The 20383-nt window shown below is 39.2% G+C and overlaps 3 protein-coding genes across 6 annotated transcripts; 1 reads left to right on the top strand and 2 right to left on the bottom strand.

Moving 5' to 3' along the window:
• Positions 1–2: 2 nt before the first annotated feature.
• On the top strand, positions 3–3795 carry LOC114516890 (transmembrane protein 143-like). 2 transcript variants are annotated; one of them, XM_028536495.1, is made up of 5 exons: positions 3–109; positions 1150–1438; positions 2032–2830; positions 3062–3229; positions 3349–3795. In XM_028536495.1, the coding sequence occupies exons 1-5, from the start codon at positions 90–92 to the stop codon at positions 3546–3548; spliced, it is 1476 nt and encodes a 491-aa protein (XP_028392296.1). In that variant the 5' UTR covers positions 3–89; the 3' UTR covers positions 3549–3795. The 2 variants fall into 2 exon arrangements, with proteins under 2 accessions (XP_028392296.1, XP_028392295.1); XM_028536494.1 differs by lacking the exon at positions 3–109 and having other exon boundaries at positions 1029–1438.
• Positions 3796–3879: 84 nt separating this feature from the next.
• On the bottom strand, positions 3880–6971 carry LOC114516892 (protein virilizer homolog). Of its 2 annotated transcripts, none has more exons than XM_028536498.1 (11): positions 6885–6971; positions 6649–6739; positions 6284–6450; positions 5896–6020; positions 5753–5823; positions 5342–5559; positions 5148–5250; positions 4902–5007; positions 4700–4734; positions 4341–4428; positions 3880–4117 (listed from the first exon to the last, which is right to left on the bottom strand). In XM_028536498.1, the coding sequence occupies exons 1-11, from the start codon at positions 6939–6941 to the stop codon at positions 4033–4035; spliced, it is 1146 nt and encodes a 381-aa protein (XP_028392299.1). In that variant the 5' UTR covers positions 6942–6971; the 3' UTR covers positions 3880–4032. The 2 variants fall into 2 exon arrangements, with proteins under 2 accessions (XP_028392299.1, XP_028392300.1); XM_028536499.1 differs by having other exon boundaries at positions 5342–5553.
• On the bottom strand, positions 6933–19413 carry LOC114516888 (protein virilizer homolog). Of its 2 annotated transcripts, none has more exons than XM_028536492.1 (46): positions 19327–19413; positions 19129–19232; positions 18677–18763; positions 18448–18496; positions 18169–18334; positions 17870–18045; positions 17446–17565; positions 17301–17333; positions 16741–16773; positions 16571–16663; positions 16268–16289; positions 16089–16111; positions 15825–15880; positions 15692–15740; positions 15277–15301; positions 15095–15168; positions 14878–14961; positions 14597–14678; positions 14405–14466; positions 14161–14229; positions 13939–14027; positions 13656–13857; positions 13306–13409; positions 12987–13096; positions 12711–12775; positions 12586–12624; positions 12391–12468; positions 12159–12201; positions 11993–12073; positions 11804–11878; positions 11611–11700; positions 11379–11438; positions 11160–11262; positions 10755–10855; positions 10447–10653; positions 9943–10268; positions 9667–9775; positions 9461–9551; positions 9275–9367; positions 8881–8979; positions 8634–8739; positions 8455–8526; positions 8080–8240; positions 7565–7627; positions 7203–7475; positions 6933–7024 (listed from the first exon to the last, which is right to left on the bottom strand). In XM_028536492.1, exons 1-46 carry the CDS (start codon positions 19405–19407, stop codon positions 7015–7017), a joined length of 4338 nt encoding a protein of 1445 aa, XP_028392293.1. In that variant the 5' UTR covers positions 19408–19413; the 3' UTR covers positions 6933–7014. The 2 variants fall into 2 exon arrangements, with proteins under 2 accessions (XP_028392293.1, XP_028392294.1); XM_028536493.1 differs by having other exon boundaries at positions 17446–17562.
• Between the last annotated feature and the right edge of the window lie 970 nt (positions 19414–20383).

The following is a 20383-nucleotide window of genomic DNA, read 5'->3' as shown; positions in this document are numbered from 1 at the left end:
AACGTTTGACAACATTTTTAAACTATTTATTTGAATTCAACCGAATACAAACAGTGGTAACACAACTCGGATTAGTGAATTGGCGTAAAATGTTTGTATTCAAGAAAGGGTAATTGTTTACTATTTCAATTCAAACCTATAATTGTAAAATTATTGACGTACATATAAGTGTCGCCTAATTTAGACATGATCACGAATTTTAATCAGCTTGTCAGATTATAAATCGATGATTATGAACACTAATGATTAATCAAGAGTGTTGAATGTTATTACAATTACAAGCAGATGTAGTCTTGTTCAAGAGTAACTATTTATTAGTTATTACATTTGCAAACATTTGTCGGACGCTTTCATTTTGACAATTTCACAAAGAGTTTGTGGCTAGATTAGAACACATTTTTACAATATTTGCCTACGAAATCGAGCACCGTCTAGAACGTCTTAATTAGGGAATAAACAAAATTTCTTATCTTATCAAACCAAATACACTTAATTTGAAGGCAAACTTAGCTATTATCCCACAAAACGAAAGTGCAAAAGAAAACAAAACAACGTGGTCTATTTTTAATGAAAGAGCGACATATTAGTTTGTGGAATTTTTGAAATGCTTATCATTTTTACCGACATCAGCAAATAAAGTCAGTGATATTTCTTTTAATATCGCCATATAGCGAATACACTATTAAATACTGCATAACTCCAATGAAAAGCATATTTTTCGCTGGGGAATAATCTATTTAGTATTTACTAAGCACTCTCAGAAACCAAAAACGTGAATAATTGTGGTTTTTGTCACGCAATTTTTACATAGAGACAGCCCACCGTAAATAGACTCAGCTCGGCAACTTCGATCAATGAATTCGATTAGGCGATTAGCCGATTACTGCTATGATATAATCGGTAATAATTGAATTACGAAGTACTGTAATTTATTCCGCCCTGTACTAAATTATATTAAATATTCAAACTCTATGTAAATTTGATTACAATTTGCCAAGCAAACAACCCCCCTGGATAATTCAAAAATGGCCTTTAATTTATAAATAGGAAAGTAAACAGCAGAAATAAGGTCATGTTCTCGTCCAAATTGTGCTCAATTTCCGACGCTCTTCTTACTCAAACAAAGCAAATCCTGCTGCGTAATTCTAGTTCAAAATGGACGCAAAAGCTCGAAGCTGCGACTTCGAAAATATCCAACAATTATTCAACTCCGAATGACAGTCCACAAAAACTAACTCGGCAACAAGAAGAAAGCGACAGTTCTAAGTACCACATCAGACACAACTATATTCCAATGACTAGAAAGTCTTTAGCGAAACGAATCATGGAAGAGGAGACGTTGATTTCACCTGAAGATCATGCAAGGTTTCATGAATTCGCTGTCGCCGTAGATCATGCTGTGGGGAGGTTGTATCATGGAGTTCTTGGAGAGCTGAAGGTCAGGAAGTGTAAATTTGTTTTGTAAAACATGTACCAGGCACCATTTAGTGATTCTGTCGCCAGTCAATAATACCTAATAGTGTAACGGAGTGTTACATGGTATTTACACCACGTGACATTGCCATGGTGTTTCCGTGGCACATGGTGTTGTATCAATGTCACACAAATTTCATGTTGTTACATATTGTTGCAACTAGTTAATGACCTTATATGTGAGCCATGATCGTTATCTAGCTGAGTGGTATTGTAGGTGTTGAAATAGGTTGTAAGAGATATATTATACCTGGAACACATGCAAAATTCGATTTCACCAAATCAGGTATCATTAGGCTACCTTAGTTAGGATGAACATACCAATGCTCACCTGCAACTAATTATGATTATCAGTCCTCCAGACATGCCTGTCAGAATCTCAAATTAACATTACAGCATACTTCCGAGACTAGGGCTATGCAAGAAAAAATGGTACAAATCTGCATGTTGCAAAAAGCACTTCAAAATCTTTGTAGCAAGGTTGAAAAAACAATTGTAAGTAATGTAATATCACTGTAAAGGCAATTATTTATCTCTTTATCTTGTCTTCCACCATAGTCACTGTATGACCCTCTGAATCCAGACAAAGAGACATTGGTGACAAGGTACATTGGTACTAAAGAACGACAGGACAGAGAATACCTTTTGCTCCAAAAACTAAACAATGTTCTGTACAAAGCTGGCTTTTACGAACTGCCCCAGGAGGCTGTTCAACAGGCCTTGAAAGAACACGACATAGGTGACGGAGTTTTAGTCAAAGTTGATCCGAGCAAATACGAAATCTTGAGATTCTGGGTTGTCGGCAAAGACATGCAAGACGATGATAAGGCATTAGGCTGGGCGCGAAAGGCTCGCAAGTCTGTTCGCTATCAAGTGTATGGACGACCATCGACCAGAGAACGGTATAAACGTGTTATCATTGCTGTGAGGGCGAAAAACCAGCGAAAATTAATCCTGAAAACCTTCAAGGATATACCGTGTCCAAATCTAGAACATTTGTTACCTGAGGGTAAAATTGAGATGACTCGTTTTGACCAGGTTTTGGTCGGGGTAAGCTTGAGCATAGGGCTAACCACAGCCGTGGTGAAGTTGATCACCCTAATGGCTGACCATCAAGTCGGCTGGTTGCCAATAGCAACGGTCACGACGATGGTGTTGCTCGCGAGGACGTGGAGCGTGTACAAGAGTCGTAGGAATAAATACCTGGCAGATTTGACACAAACTTTGTATTTTAAATCAATGGCAAACAACAGAGCATTGCTGACGCTGGTTATCGATCGGGCGGAAGACGAAGCTTATAAGTCAGCCATGTTGGCTTATAGTTTTATAAGGGCGTCAAGGAGGCTATCTTTGTCAGGTACGGGAGACGATAATTTTTGCCATTAACCTGAAGCTAATAAGCTATGAGATAAGATAGTTCACCTTACTTTATTACTTATTTCATTTAAATCTCTCAATGTTTCCACATTCACTGCTAAATAAAAGCACGATATCGTTTAAAAATTTGGGTGAAGTCAGAGAAAAGTTAAAAATGTTGGCCCCCCTGGTATGGGAATCTTCATATTTCTAACTGTTATCGTTGTTTCAGAGGAAAGTCCCTCGGACGAGGAGTACACGGACGGTATAACAAAAGAGGAACTGAGAGCGCAAATAGAAGGCTGGATGGAGAACAAATTCGGTTTGCAGATCAAGTTCGACCCAAACGACTGCATACATTTTCTCGAAGATGTGGGAATTCTCACCAAAGCAGAAGAAGGTTAGTGTGAAAATCTCTACGCCATATTTTGTCATTTGTAACTATTCGCTATCCAGTTTGCAACTTGAGATCAGCATTTTTGCCGCCATTTTGATAACCCAGCTGCTCTTCGTTTCCAGGAGATATTGAGATGCTGCGAGTTCTACCAATCAATGACTGTTTGCCGCTCATTCCAGTCCCTCGCGACTGGCATTCGCCAATCGACAAGACGGACGAGTTTGACTTACATGAAGTACGGGCATTCGGTGAAAACGAAGTTGACCATCAAAAGGAAATGGAAACGGAGAACGATGTGCAAAGAAAAATGGGATGGTATTAAGAAGAAGTAACTTCAGCTTCTATGAGAGGGTGAATTTAAACAGAACGATTTACCATTCAAAATAACTCGCATGATCGGAAATTGTTAGCCCAGCACGACTTATTTGAAGTTGTCTATTTTTAAAAAACAAAAAATGACAAAAGACTAAATGAAAGATATTTCATCATAACAGCTGTTGAAACAAAAATTACGACTTTTTCACAACACAGGCTTTATTAAAATTGATCGAAATGTTTGTGCGTGAACTTCTCAAAGCTGTTGGGTTACCTTCACTCTCATATCGTGAATCAACTAACGGTAGTGTTAACATAAATGTCACAGTGGTCGAATCTCATTTGAATGTAAACCTTTTTAATTGAAGTTGTTAAATTGAGTTGGGTAACTGCGTAACACCACTTTTATAAGATACAAGTTGTTGTACACTATTACTTCTCTACTTACATGAAGCTATGACCTATTTTTTGTGGATATAATAAAAACAATCTTATCTTGTGAACGATCTCAAGTGTCTGCCACGTGTTCCTCCGGTCCTGTAACTGTCAAAGCTCGCTGGGGGCGGTGGAAGAAATCTTGAAAACGAAAAACGATTGCAAAGGGTTTTAGAAAAACATGTGAACGCACTCCGAGAGAACGCACTCCAAGAGAACGCACTCCGAGAGAACGCACCCCGAGAGAACACACTCCGAGAGAACGCACTCCGAAAAAACACACTCCAAAAGAACGCACTCCGAGAGAACGCACTCCGAGAGAACGCACTGCGAGAGAACGCACTCAGTTGAAACACATATATACCTGGCATCTTTGCGTTCCGTGTCTTGCTGCGGTCCTGCCCAGAATCCTCCGCGCAGCTGCTGATCGCGATAGGCTGTCTCACGAAATCCTGCAGTAACAAAGACGATTTCAGTTTCACTTTGTCCAATAATCGGTAGTACAACACTTTTCAAACAATCTTTTGACTAAGAAAATTCTTAAACACTCAGCCCATTTACACTAAAACTTGAGACTAACTACCAAAATTTCTTCAGTGCTATTTAGAACGTTAAGCTACCCCTTTCCTCTGCTTTCAAGTAGCAACAACCCCTCTCTGCCACACCCCATTTCTTCACACCGGACAAGATGTACGATACCGAATAAATCAGAAAACGTCTTACCTCTGTAGTGAACAGTGGCTGGCGTTCCCCAGTTGCTAAGATTTTAAAACAGAGAATAGAAAATTAGCCAGTTATTTGAAGGAGTACAAACAGTTTATGGCCATCAAAAATTCGAACATCAAATGTCGCCGCCATCTTGGCTGAAGCTAATCAGTTCCCAGTTCGCGGATGAAACACGCGATTGTTTTCAACTAATACTTACGCTCTCTGAAAGCCTCGCTCCAGGAATCCCGCCGTTTCTATAGCCTGGCGTGGTTCCCAAGCATGCTGATTGCGCAAAGTATGCAAAGGATGCGCGGTCAAAGATACTAAAAATAGAAAATAATAATAATGCGTTGGAGTACATATCAAACAAATACCATTTGCCGATGTGCATTCCGCTGGACATAAAAGAGAATAGCAATGAAAGGCAAACAGCAGACTTCCTCTGAATACCCCCCATACCCACCTTCTCTACGGGAGGTGCTCGCAATTTCCCAGCGTCCACCACTCGGCAGAAATCCTCCGTCAATTCTGTGATGATCTGGTGAACTCCGACTTAGGGTTTGAATCTGGAAAAGCGGAAAAATCTTAATCTATTTCAAGGTATCATTAAAAATTAGCAGGAACAAGAAAGCGCTCCGACCCAACCCTTTCACCCACCTTGCGCACTGGAAGTCTGGATGTTGAGCGATCATTTAAAGTCGACTGCCCTCCCCTGCCTCTTCCTCTGCCTCGACCGCTCTCCATTGCAACGTAATCGTCCACGTGCATCGACGGAGGACGGCTGGTGTTCTGTATGCGAGCTCGGAAGTTGTCGTATCGTTGGCCACCGCGACCACCTCGGAACATCCCGCCACGACCTCGACCACGATCTAAAGCTAACATGATAGTCAGTATAAGTTGGTACAAGCGACCCCATAAGTATTCAAATCAATATGCAAACTATTGGTCCATAGCTAACCCCAGGCCCAAACCACTTGTTACCCTATCTATACCCGTCTATCACCAATGAACCCTTTTTCTGCCTTATATCCACTCTTACTCCTAAATTCTCCAGAGAAAGATCAATACCTTCTTGTTTTGCCTTTTTATGCGGGTCGCCCTTCTCCAAAATCATGGACGCAAATTTACGTTTACCCAATCTGGAAAGGATAACATGAAGTACTCAGTTGTAACCAACTGACAGATCACACGGATTAAGGTTCAAAACGTACTTTTTAAGACCGTGTTTCCTCTTGGGTGAATCTGGCACGGAGGATAGTAATCCTTTCTCTAGTTCTGCCTTGATGTCAAAGTCTGGGAAATATTTCGTCTTCACTTCTTCAAAATCACAACTGACCTATGGGAACATCGATATTAAGATCGAGTTAATACAACTCGAGTCCTAAACAATATCTGTACTTCGATGACCTGTTTAGCGGGAAAGGTTGGATTGGTTGGTCACTTCTTGCTGCGCAGTCAGGCTTAGAAAAAAACACCTGTGTATTCTGTAATAATACTACATGTTTCCCCTGCTATCCCTTGCACTTTCCTCCCAATATCCCTTCCGATCCTCTCTCAGGATCCCTAGGTGTATTTCCAGATATATAAATCACTACATACCAATTCCGATTCAACATCAACATCGTCCGGGGGGGGCGTGGAGTACCATAGGGTAGGACTCACTCGGCAACTGATATCCCCCCCGGAACTGAATGCTGCGCGCTTGTTGAACAACGTCTGCAATGGCTGCGCGGCCGGAAGAATGGGCTCTTCATCCTCGTTTGCATCTGGAAGATATATTCAAAAAATTAATAAATTTGTGGTGTCTCTCTCACTGTCAATCTCACTGTTAAGATATTTCTGGGTTCAAATGAAAGACATTTGATTCATTAGGATCATAGGGTGCCTTGTCTAGTTCCGACTCTGACATCAGTGGTATAGTTTCCCAAAACTGAACAAGACTCGCATTCCAGTGCTACACTGACCTTCTAAATCACTCTTGATATCTTCCACTTTCCTCAGTGATGTGACGCCATTAAGAAGTGCTTCCAAAGTTTCATCTTCTTTGCAACTTTTCTGAAATACACAACAATGCCACGCAATTTAGCCATAGACCCTGATCCCAATCCTAATACAAACACTAAATCATCTTTCAAAAAACTACTTTTATCAGAATTGTTTAATTACTCTGCCTAATACTTCGTCACAGTTCACAAAATACCTCCAATAATGCTTCAAGTGTTTCCAATGGATTCTCAGAATCTTCTTTCGTTTTCATCAATTCGTGGAACTCCCTAACGGAGACGTGAATCTTTCTTGCATACAACGGCGGCTGGTCACTCGTAAATTGTTCATAAGAATCTTAAGTACGAGAAAATTAGACGGTAAATGTTAAGTGAGAGTTTTCATGCCACAAGGATTTGAATCGCACCCTGGAAAGTAACTGGTTGATATGAAACTTCATTACAGTCTGTTTAGTAAAACAGGACTCATGCTTTAGCACGAAATCTGCTATTTAAAAAAGATCGGACATCACAACCTTTTTGAGGTTCTTTGCCCTTCGTTGTTTTCCACTTCGACCTCAATGTTCATTTCTTCCACTTTATCTGCAACTTTCTCCATATCCTCCTTCTTAATTTTCTTCTCCCCTTCTTCGCCGCCTCCCGTTTCGCATTCTATTGTTTCGGAATCCTTCGTCGCCTCCTCGGTTCCTCCCGCCTCTTCGGGGACGTTTGAAGAAGGCATAAGTAACTGAAGAAGCTCTGTAGCTGTTGAAAGGGTGGACAGAGAGTCTGGGCCAGGTATACCAGGCCTTTAAAGTTTTTTACCGTAGTTAATATTGACGTCTCACTTGCTTCCATTTTCCCGAACAGAAATAAAGATAAACAAGAATTATTTTACCTGAACGAGGAACATAATCCTTGGAACAATCGATAAAAAACCTCTTTGTCTTTGTTCAAAGCCCTAAAACGTTTACACGAGTTTACAGTATTAGGTAAAGTAGAAATTTGTATTTATTTTCCGGCTACGTGCAAACGACGCCGTTTTTGGACGTTTTTAAGTTTGTTCTCGTCTCATTTCGATTTTTTGTCGGTTCACACGGTCCTTGGAAGAGCATTTCCGAGTGATGCAAATTTCCTGCCAATCTTTCAGGCGACTGAAGTTGTTTTCGCCGGTTATCGTGTGAAAACACAAATGAAAGCGGTAAGAGAAAGACACGGTGTTCAGTAGAGCCTGTAGACTATACATTGCTTTGGACGAAGGCCAAACGACTTTCCCGCCAAAATGTTTGCATGAAATTGAACCAATCAAAAGCGAAGGTTTAAACATGCTTCGTGCGTATCAACCAGCCTTTGATATTGGCTGGTTTTGTTTATACGTTTGATATATTTATTGAATAATCAGGAACGACTTACTGTTTAATATGGAAGAGGCCATAATCGTGCTCTGTCAGCATCACGATAGTTCGCAAGACTTGAAGAATGGTCGCGTAGGACTGGGAAGTGGAACCAATGTTTTCCAACAGGGCTGAACATATGGATGCAAACATGTCTCTATCAGGCATCGCATCTCCCAGCTAAAATAAAATTAAGTATTAGACTAACATCGAAATTATGTTCGTGAAAAATCGATTTAAAAGCTGAAAAAATATAGACTAAAGGGCCAATCTTTATCTAACAGAAAAAAAAACAAAAAAAAAATGTGTGCAAGAAACTAAATTTTAAAATATGACAAAACATTGAAAATGCGAAGTTCTTCGAAAATCTTTCAATAAAACAATATAGTTTCACCTGGTTTAGCGAAAACGGAGTGTCGAATGTTGTCAGACTTATTTGTGGATCGCATAATGACTGTATTATTGTCTAAACAAATATATTATGGTAGTTAGTAAATATATTTTTGCCTTTAGTTTGAAGAGAGACGCCATAAATATGCCCATGTCAACATTGTGGTCGTATGCAAAACTTACGACAACGCAATATTTCAGCCGCGAAATGACCAGTTCCTCCGAAGTGATCTTGAGAATACGCAGCAAGGAATTCAACAGATCTGGAAATGGTACTTCATCTGGATTTCTAAAATCGCAATGAAATTAAATACACAACATGCTCTGTGATATGAAGGTCAATATCTGCATGAACACAATAGGACAATAACACCGATATCGTGAAAAGCATTACCGACTTTGAAAAGGTTTGTGGCGTGTGTGAGCTTACCCTGGTTTAAGGAAAAACAGTAAAGCAGATTTCACGGCTGGTTGAGCCGACAGATAGGCAATCAGAGTGATGACTCTCATGACATGGGAACTACAGGCGCTAGAAAAGATATGAAAGATGATGATTAAGGGAATAAACTATAGAATACAGAGATCCACGTTTCGACATCAGGTCACCCCTGATGAAGACACTATAAACTGGAGTGTTGAAATGAATATAATCTTTCGTGAATGTAATCTTTGTGTGGTGATTAATTTCATTATTTAAACCAGAGTAGTGATGATAGGATGGATAAACTTGACAAGTATTGAGTGGATTGATAAAGAAGAATGGGCTGGAAGAATCATGTAGGGTTCAGGCTCAAAATGAGAGAACACCTAGAAAACATATTTACACGTGTGGATCTTGTTCTTTGGGGCTCGCGTTATCTTTCTCTATTTTGCAAGCTTTCTCCGGCTTATCGTTATCAACAACTGCCAATAAGGTTCTGAAGTAGAAGTACATTGTAAATATATCTATTGGGATCAAAATTACGAGCAAAAATTGCAAGTGGAAATAGGCCTTTAAATTTCCTTCTCACCTCACAACAGTCAAGGCCATCGGGGCAGAAACATCGGCCAACTGACAACAAACTCTTCTCAATACCAGCTGTAGACTGTGACAACACGACCCTAAGGTAAGGCAAGAGTCGTAAAGACATTCATCACTTGATCTGACATGAGGAATTCGGCGTCTCCAATTTCTTTAGAGCTCACCGCAACACGACCGATGATTCACTCTACTTACCAGATAAATCTTTCAACATTCGCTGAATTGTTGAGGTGAGAGGATTTAGATGAGCACTCCATAGCAGACGATGCTTGATGAGTTTTTCAACTTCGCCTTCGGGTAAATCCTATAATAAACACGGTTCTTTGTAGAGTTTTACAGAGCATACCAAAATAAGCAAAAGTTCAATGTTTGGTTGCAAAATGTTACAAGATCCGAGAGAAACAGCAATGCAAACAGCAGTGACAATTTTCGCGCGTAACACCAAAGCATATTTTCAAATTCGTCTCTCACCTCGAGCGTGTTAATCGGAAGAGGAATGGGTAAGAGTTCGGAGAGAAGCGAGAGGCCGCCGAGGAAGAACTGGGGCCGAGACATCGTGTGCTGCAGGAGTTCTTTTAACATCAGCAACCAAACGCTGTTATTGATCGCCTCTTCCGTGTCATTCGTCTGCAGAACTGGCCGAGTGAAGGCCATGAGCACATCAACAATTTCATTCTGTACTTTCTGCGCGATTGAGGACAGGGAGCCTGATACCGAACACATGATGCTGTAGAGAGCCATGAGCTCAGTCAGCAGACGAGTGTCTTTGAATTGATAGACACTTGTGGACAACAGCTCTACGTAAAAGAAACAGCCTTGCAGTTCACATCATACATCAAGTCCTAGAAATCCTGAATATTTGTGAAGTATATCATATATCGTACCGATTGTATTCCACAAAAAGCTCAAAGCACTCTTTAAATTTTATCATGTTTTGACGGCTCAATGCTTAGCTCTTGTAGCAAGCAAGCTTACCTGCAAGAAGGCGGTTGACACAAGCTAACAATGGCAGGACTATCGAAACAACATAGTAGCAATGTCCGCTTGTGAATGGTTGTCCTTGTAGCCACGGACGCTGCAAGAACTCGTTAATTTTCTGCGTTAATGTGATGAAAACGTCCATAGCATTTGCTGAAAACAGCTGAATGCACGCAACGTTGTATGTCAAGTCTTTTTGGCAATCTGCAATGCAAGAAATGTGCATTAAACGTATGATCGTTCTTCACGATTACTGTACTTCATGAAGTACTTTGTGAAGTGGTCATTTAAAAGCATCGACTTACCAGGAAGTATGCTGGTTTTGGGCACAGTTAGATAGCGGATGACACGAACGGCAGTCAGCACACCACACGCCACATTTTCGTTTCTTAGTTCGTCCGCTTTGCTATAGGGAGATAACAGGATTATGATTATGGCGAGGGAATAGGTTATGGAGAGCGGGGTTAGTTTGGGCGGAGGGATTAGATTAGGGGTGGAGGTCGACCCAAGACTGGGGGTAAGATCAGACGGTTCGGAGTGAGAGCAGGACTGGAGGGATAGCTCGAAAATAGAGAAATTGACTGGGAAAGTGGGAGGTAGTTCAGGGTTGGCGGATTAGATCTGGGTGATGGGGTGGGCTCACGGCTTGGGGCTTAAAGCTCAGTCATCAGAGCTGAACGATTAGCTCAAGACATACTTTGCCTCCCTACCTCTTGACAAATTCAACAAGAGCTGGAATTGACATAACCTCAAAGTTGACATCTTTCACAGGACTCAACCAATGATTCAGTTGTCCTAACGTCGACTCCTTGTCTAAAAAATATAGATATTTGCTCGTTGATAAGGGTTATAGCACTGCAACACATATAAATAATAATCCACACAAGAAGAAATAATCTTCAATTTTCCTTTTAAAATAATAATCTTACCCTGACCAATCTTCCACATTCTTTCACCGAATCTGTGAAGTATTTCCACATTTTCTAAACCTTTAACAGAGAAACAAGACATTATTTCAACGACAGAACGCGATGAAGCCGCCAAACGTTACTCTTTTGCAAGAGTAGGGTGGGTAGCTATAACAAAATAAGAGGAATTAACGATAGTTTTAATGGTAGAAAGTAAAAAGAGCTGCGATTTTCTAGCCATATTTCTGTATACCTTGAATAGTGAGAAGAATTAAAACGGATGCATATCGACTGGAAACACTTTTCTTCGATTTCGAGTCTTTGGAATCCAAACTTAGCTTGTCTAAAAGTTGGAACAGCCGAAAATACAGCACGAATTCAACGATGGACTTCGACATACATAAGCAATATAGTCTAGTTAAAGTGGAGGAATCGGTTTAACTTACCAGCGTGTTCTACAAACGGTAAAAGACATTCGAGATTGTTGGCCATTCCTAACACATTCGTCACGGCTGCTTTTCCTATACAACAGCCACAAAGAGTTTGTTTTATTTCTTGGCTGAAAACTCTGGTGCAGTTAAATTGTAAACTACTTTATAGACAAATCGTGAATGCGGATGACTGTTTGCACGTACCCAAGGCAGTAAATGTCATCGAGTAAAGAGAATGTAAAGTAGAGAGAATGTCAGCACCATCCAGGTCAATACCGGATAAATCTACGAAACAAAAACAAAACAGCAAAGATTAAACTGGATGCGTTTAATTCCGAGCTCCATAGTTCAGATATTCTAGACATCTTACCAGAACTATGAGATGATTTAAGTTGATCGATAGCTTGTAAAGTCTAAAACAGACATGAAATTTGATTAGATTTTTGAGTCTAAAATTTAAGTTTAAATCCAGAGTTGAAGTTGTTAAGTTGCAGAACCATAAGTAAGTCTTCGAAAGGTTTGAGATAACTTTGTCGTTTTAACTGAGTAGAGTCGTGACTTGTGCTTGCAAATGTGGTTAAATGCTGATGTAAATCATATACCTGGAGATGATAGATCAATAATAACCCCAAATGTTGTGGAGTGCAGTGGTCGGCCGCGCTTGAGTCACGAAGAAAGTCCTAGTGATAAAACAACACAGCCACGGTTGGATAATACAGTATAACGTAATCTTAACCTTTTGGCGCCAATATGTGTGTACATTATATGGACATTACATACACTAATACTCCACTGACCTGTAACGACGGTGCTACACTGTAGTGGAAATCAGTTTCCTAAACAAAGTAAAAATTGTGTGTGTTACCATAGTGCTATATATAGTAGCTAACATGAACATCGACAAACAATAACTTGCACTTACAGTCTGTGTTAATATTCTGACAATTTCATTCGTGCATTCAGGGTCGGACGACAGAAACAGCAAACCTTTAAAAAATTATTTAGATTTGAAAAATATCTACAGAAACTTAGACTTTAGGCATGCCGGGTGATGCAATAGTAAAATTTGATTGGATTTTTTTTTCAACTACTCTTAATTATAGAAAAAATTTTTAGAGCTAGCTTGTACGAAAAGATATTTCTATACATCGATTTTAAATAGGATCCCATTGAGTTATTACGATTCCTTCAAACAAACCTTCCTGAGACTGTAGAAGATAAAAGAAAATGTCTCTTATCGCTGTAAACACGGGCGAAAGGAAGCCGACAGGACATGAAAACAACACAAGAATTGACTCCAGAAGTTTCCTTGACAAAATGAGAAATAAACATCATTTTTATGTCAAAATATAAACTAGCTCACAGGTGAATAGTTTCATTCAAAATGAATGGGTCATTACAATAACTACAATTGCTTAATTTCTTAAACTAATGGTGGCAAAACGCTCGATAATTTAGACACATACATGCAGACATTACGATGGAACTATGCACGGAAAGAGAAACAATAGTAGTACCTGTCTGTTAACATCCGATAGAGCATTGGGAATGGGTCCTTTGATTCGTTGTTAACGGCCGTGATTTTGACCGACGTCGGAAAGGCCTGGGTATGAGGCTGCACCTGGTTCAAAAAATCGCAAACGTATTTAGACCTCTGCATGATAGCAGTATAAAAAACATTTTATCGTGCAGCCCTGACTCAGGAACCAATGTGTCTTTCAAATTAATTAAAAGAGTGCTACCACTCCTGACGAAACTTTGGTTTCAAACTTCTTTTAAAACTGTCATATACAACTGCTTAAAAGAAAACCTTGTACACAACAGACATGCAGATAGTGTTTATCTTTAGTCATTCGTATGCGCCTACCAAGAGTTCCCGAGCATTGACGAGAGCATTGTGAACCTCTTCAAGACAACCGATGATGATTTCCAGTTGTTCTGCATTCAAAAGATCTTGTAAATCCATTGCGCTGTTTTCGTCATCCATATCAACATTGTCCATATCCTCCATGTTGGCTTGAGAAAATTCCTTTCTCGTCGCCAGCAAATTGTTGGTGTTTCTTATGATACTGTAGGAACAGTGCAGTTTTAGTTTAATTGCCGTAATATTTCACATAAGCTTCAGGTGCTGCTGTGAGGATTAAACTTACTTTTCAACAACTTTGTAGAGATTTCCCAGCATTTCAAAAATGTGAACTCTGTGCACAAGACTCGTTCCAGCCGTAACAACGCGGACACCCTAAACAAAATACAGTTCAGGAGCCGCTTGAGAATCTATACATGAAGTATTCTTACAACCAGTCACAAAGGCGTGAACATCATTTAATTTTTGCTTCAAAGTAAAGATGAATGTCTCCTGTGTGTATACGTACTTCTTCCAAAGCAAGAAGATCTACAAGTTTTTCATAACCGCTAATGGTATCTGGCTCGCTTGTACTGCCCTAAAAAAACAAGAATTGACAAAATAAAATACATATATACGACGGTCAGCATAGCACTGGCTTGGAAATAGCAATAAATTTGGTTAATAACCTCTACCAAGCCCTAGTTGTCATACAACTAACCATACCAAACACACTCACTACAAGCATTGTAACAATATTCCTTTATGCCTACCTCTCCATTCCATCCAATGAAATGCTCCATACCAACAGAAAATTCCACTGAACTGTGAAGAGCTAAAACAAGAAAATTCGTATCGCGTTAAAACAATCAAGGTGGCGAATAACCACCCCATAATCAAATCTTGCTTTATTTTTTATATAGTTGGTATGTTCGGTGCATTAGGAGATCAGTGGAGGAAGGTACCTTGAAGAGCGACAAGCTTCACAGATGATGACATGTGTTCAGCTACGAGCAACTCGTACAGTTTCTCTTGAACATTTTTATTCTGGAAAGAAATATGAAATTGTAAATACATAGAGTTGCTTTGAAGGAGAAGCCTTTTCAGCAGACATCAATCATATCGGACCAGAAAGTGCATCACTTTATGCAAAAAAAACAAACACAGGAATATGGTGAACGTAATCGTCGACTTTCATTCAACTTTTTACCAAATCATAATGCAGTTCACGAGAGAATTGACATACCACAAGCATTTTACATGTTTTCCCGCCACTTTCACAGAGCTTAGACACCAGCTTCATACCAAACTTTAATCGACGAATATTCGCCTACACATTCACCATTCAAATTTAGATGTAAAAGAACACGGTTTTTTAACAAAAACAAACCATTTCACAAACAGGTACGATACTTGAATAACAGCCTATACCTGGATATTTGCAAAAGTCCAGAGGTACTTACGGCAATTGGGAAATTTTGAGCTTCTTCAAGGTCAATAGCGTTTAGAGCCAGCTCAACCAAAGTTTTTTGTAATTCTAAAAGTCGAAAAGGTGCGGGAGAAGATAACCTAAGATTTCTAAAATTGAACTGTCTTGAGTTTGCAGCCTGTGTTGTACTTTTCTATCACAAATATGAGATAATACCTTCGTGCTTGTCTGATTCACAAAGCTGCAAGAAAAATCATACTTTGTTTATTTTGTCCTTTCACACCATCAGGAATTACAAACGGTTCTTATATCAATCACTACAAGCTCATCAACCAAAACTATTTTGAAAAAAGTATAGCTTCATTGAGCCGGCAAATAAATTCAATAAAAACAAACTAGTAAAACTTTTACAAACGAATCTGCTTGTTCCAGATTTGTTTACAGACAATCAGTTGTTATATAAAAGTCGTTTGAAGTTGTTTGTTTTAAGATTCGATACATTATATAGCTATTATAATGGCAAAGTTTTTAGGCACGAATTGTTTAACGACAAGCAATTATGATAACGCAACATAATGTCATCGCCTGGCAAATTGCAAGATTGTAAAACTTTGATTTCAACGATACTTACTGAAGGAATAACAGAAGAATCACTGATGAGCTCCAACAATTCAACAGACCTAAGAAAATTTCAATTCAAAACAATATTTATCTACAAACGTTTTGTGATTTTCATCGCAACTGTATCTATTAAACCAACATACTTTGATGTTTTTCCCTCGTTATTATACTGCTCTAACAATTGTTTCATTTTGTCCAACTACAGAAAAAGAATATGAAAAAATATATTTAAAATCCATAGTTACGTAAACAAACGATACAGGACTATTCATGAATTGTCCGTTAGTGAATTATTAATATATATGGCTGACCTTGAGTGAAAATAATCCACTACAACTCTCACGTTAGCAATCGAAAACAAGCACGAATCAAAACAAGAAAACACGAGATTCTTGACAGACACTCACCGAATCACCTGCAGGCTCTTGACCTTAAAACACGAAAAATGTTTGAGATTGATGGACAATTTGTTTTACGGTCTATTAGGAACTAAGTAACTCCGTGATTATTTTCGCGTGGGTTACGAGAAAATGCTGTGAATCCTCCTCTTCAAAACATTTTATAATTTTGCTAACAAGAACTTTACCTGTTTCCAAAGATGGAAAGGACTATAAAAAAAGAAAAAAAGTTAGAAATGTATTAGGTTTCTTTCAAAGTCCTAAATTTCCAAATGTTAGCTTTCTATGTAAAAGCCAACTCGTGCTGGTAAAATGTTTAAAATCCACCTCGATCCTAGGCGAGTATCAGCAAGATTTCGAATACACCCGATAGAGATTTTTTTCAGGTGGAGAAAATTTCTCTCTGTGAATAACACTTTAATATGCCAAGTTGTCCAGTTTCATATTGCGGTCTGTCATACTAGTATCTTAATTGTTATAACGATATCTACCGTGAGTTTTGAAAGGTCGCATTGATAGGGGTTGAAACTGACTGACACAGACATCCAGGTATCCTCGGCGTAAAGCTGGAAGTCTAGCACATCCTAAAATGACGGTTATTTCGTGATTTAACGGAAAGCATAAAAATTATCAAGCAAAATACAGATATTCAGAGACTAACCGTATCGTCGTAGGGGTGACCGTCATCCATAATCTGCAAGTGAACAAAACTCAATGATTACGTAATACACGAATTACATACACAGTGCTGTCGTTAGCAGAGGACTCAATATACAACTGGAACGATAACTAGAGATGAACATCTCCGAGTTTTCAGTTGCATTCCTGACCCCAACTGACTCATTACTCACTAGAACTTTTAAAGCTAACGGCTTCAATTTTCGCCGCCCTCCCTGAATTAGACCTCTGGGGCCGGTTGTATCAAGCCCGTTTAGCTTAAACGGTGGATAAGTCAAAATTAAATAACACTCTTACATCTCTGTTGAATGAGTCAACTTGAATATTATGCACTGAATATGTAGTTGTAAACAGTATCTTTGTATTATGGCTAAAAACATTTTGTTTGCTTGTTGAATAAAACGATAGACTTGATTTCTATTTTGAACTTATCCACCGTTTAAGCTAAACGGGCTTGATACAACCGGCCCCTGATTCACTTATAATTTAACAGCAAATCCAGAAAGCAGATTTATCGTGGTCATTCAATTCTGATTTCGTTACCTCCTCGTCGCTGAGAATTGCTTCATAACCATCCTGCAAAAGACGAAACAACCCGTGGTTTCAAGCCAATAGAAAAGATACTCGAAATAAATTCAACAATTTCAATTTGTACATTTTTCAAACCCGCAACCAAATCTTGGCGTACCTGTTCAACATCCTCCTCGTCGGACATAAAGAGATCAGTGGGTGATTTATCTGGAGTGAGGGGCTCAAAGAGATCATCGACAGGTTCTGGAGAATCCTTTCCCGCTTCCTGTTCTTCCTTCTGAATAAAGAAATCTTGTTTCATTGTCCGTAACTTTGATAAAGGTGCTAGAATTCGGCGCCATTTTTACTATTCCTAATTTCACATAATTTTCAACATTTGTCCTGTGAAAACTATGGTGGCTTGCATCACTTTCCCTGAACAAACTGTGCTGTGTTTTTCGTGATTTTTACGGGACAGACTATGCTGAATTCCGTGTTATTTTTACAAAACAAACTGCGCTATATTTTGCATCATTTTCAAGGAACAAACTATGCTGAATTTTGCATGATTCCTACAAATAAAATAAGTGCACTGCAATGACCTTTTCTTCCTGTTCATTGACTTTCTTTGGTGGTGATTTTTCTTTCTCTTCGTTCTTTTCTGATGCAGCGGCAGTCTTGTCCGGAGATGTTTCAACATCCTCTTTCCTTTTGGCCATCTCCTCTGATTTCACTTCCACTGGAGAAGATTCTGCCTCTTTTTTCACCTCAACAGTTTCTGAAAACAAGAAGAAAAAATCACATATTAATAAAAGATGGAATCTCACTTTGTCTCACTTTGTATGTAACCAATCACAGCACCAATATCAGAACAAATTGACTACATCAGAACATCCCAAACCTTCTGGTTTGTTGACAGGACCAGCTTTCTCTTCGACTGGTTGGGTTTGCTGTGTCTCTGCAGTGTCTGTTGTTGATGGTGCTTCTTGTATGTTGGTGAAGTAACCATATAGACATACTGTCAGTTTGGTGTACCATCCTCGGAGGACAACCACATCTGTGGCAGACTGTAAACAATGAAGATAAGTTAACTGATTAACTGGAGTAAAATCTTGACTTAATGAAATCTTAATCGACACATTCTCATGATTCGCATGTGAACATGAAACAACAACATTACCTCAGACTGAGTGGTCAGGTTGTAATTCATTACTTCATGAAAATCCAGCCTAAAATGTAGTAATTTAAATATACAAGTCAGTCCAAAACTCCCAATCAAACTACAATGCCAGCTCCCAATGATCTGATCTAGATTTGATTTCAGGCCTAATTCCAGGGGAGCTTTGCACTTAAGGAAATGCAGAGGTCCACTTTTAAAACCATCTTTCTCACAGATTCATTCAACTTACACGCCAAGCTTGTCGAATGTCACAGCTTGACATTTATTGAGATTTCTGATGAATAATTCCAGTTTAAACGATGATGGATGAGTTTCTCTACAAAGATATGCACAGCTAAGCATTGTCACAAATGTCTAGGGATGGATTAAGATATTTGTATATAAATCTACAGTACAACCCTATCCGTTTACTGGATGCAATGAATGATCTTATATGTGATCGTTAAAACTATGGCAGGAACTGATCTATGTATCAAATTTGTGATCTCAAAACGGCAAGACCCAAAACAAACCTTTCTGAATAAGAAAGACAGTGTGATGGGTAGCATGGAGAAAGGGGCTTTAATACCTCGTAATGATGAATGAATGCGAGAGGTTTTAGACAAAATATATTTGCAATCTACGATCCATACTTCCAGATAAGATGAAATCAGGATTAATAGATAGTATTATCATACTTACCCTACTCTATCAATAGCTAAATGAGGTCTTCCGCCACGAGGAATAACGCGAACTTCACTGATACACACTGGGCGAGGAAAACTTACCAAATCCAAATGCATTTCCTGCAATCGAGACGCACATTTTAAAGCGATCGCCAAATCTAACCCTTTTGAACGAAGCCGGAGACAATCCCCGATACCTCAAAAGAAATCTCACCTCGTTTTGCTCATGATTAAAAGTGTCACAGAACAATAAAAAGTGGCCATGTCTTCCTTGGCCTTCCATTTGGGCCGCCATATTGGAGTTTATGTTTCCACTTGGCATTTTAGCAAAAATAGCATTTTCATTGAAGATATTTCTCTCCAGCTCAAGCTCTATATATAAAAGTCACGCCATGATTTATCGTGATGCATTCTGGTCAAACTATAGAAAATTTAGTTTTAGAGTGGGGTTAAATCTCAAGTGTTTTTTCATGTAATCATGTTCACCTACGGGTTGTAATCGGGCTCACCTGTATTCTCCCCTCTGTTCCCTGAAAGTCGTCGACAAGGTATGCAAATTGTAGGGAATGCAATTAAAATTCTTTCAAATACAGTGCTCAGTCTCCCACACCAGTCTCAGCTTGTTTAATTCTTAAACGTCAGTGTTCTGGGAATTCAACCCAGAAGCCAAACACACGCGTTTATGTCCAAATAGGATTTCTCGATTTTTTGTGTAAAGTGTGCAAAAAGTCTTTTCACCATCAACGAACACGTTTTGGTTTGGCCCCAGACATGGACACTGTTTTTAAAGCCAAACGAAAGGGAGGGAAACCGGAGTGCCCGGTGAAAAACCCTCCAAGGTAACCTGAGTTTCAGGTTACCTGACCGGCGGTCCGATTTTAGTATTTTCATTTACAAATCGTCCGCAATGATAGTCCTGGTTTTATCTATAGTTCACCGTTAAATTCCGATCATACGAACTCTGCCCAGGAATTGCCATGCAATTCTTGGGCTTCGTCAGTTTCGATCCTGGTGGTGGTCTAACGTTCGCAGCGCGCGCATAACGACCGCGGTAAAACAGCAGGCTCAGTGAAAGCAAACTGCGTGCGCTTTGTCCGACAGTGGCAACAAAAATCCTTTCAATCATTCAAATGCTCGTTTATGATCATGCTGTTTTGAAAATCATGCATTGTGGAAAGAAATTCATGACTTGCATGCTTTTTTTTAACACTCCTTTTAATCCCTTCTTAAATCATGCACCGTTTTCGTCTCTTTTATACGTCCTGAACTGT

The sequence above is a fragment of the Dendronephthya gigantea genome, unplaced genomic scaffold (assembly GCF_004324835.1).
Source record: "Dendronephthya gigantea isolate DGI-Jeju-01 unplaced genomic scaffold, DenGig_1.0 000006F, whole genome shotgun sequence".
Taxonomy (NCBI): Eukaryota; Metazoa; Cnidaria; class Anthozoa; order Malacalcyonacea; family Nephtheidae; genus Dendronephthya; species Dendronephthya gigantea.
Note: the sequence above shows the minus strand (reverse complement) of the source record. Positions and strands in the feature narration are given on the sequence as shown.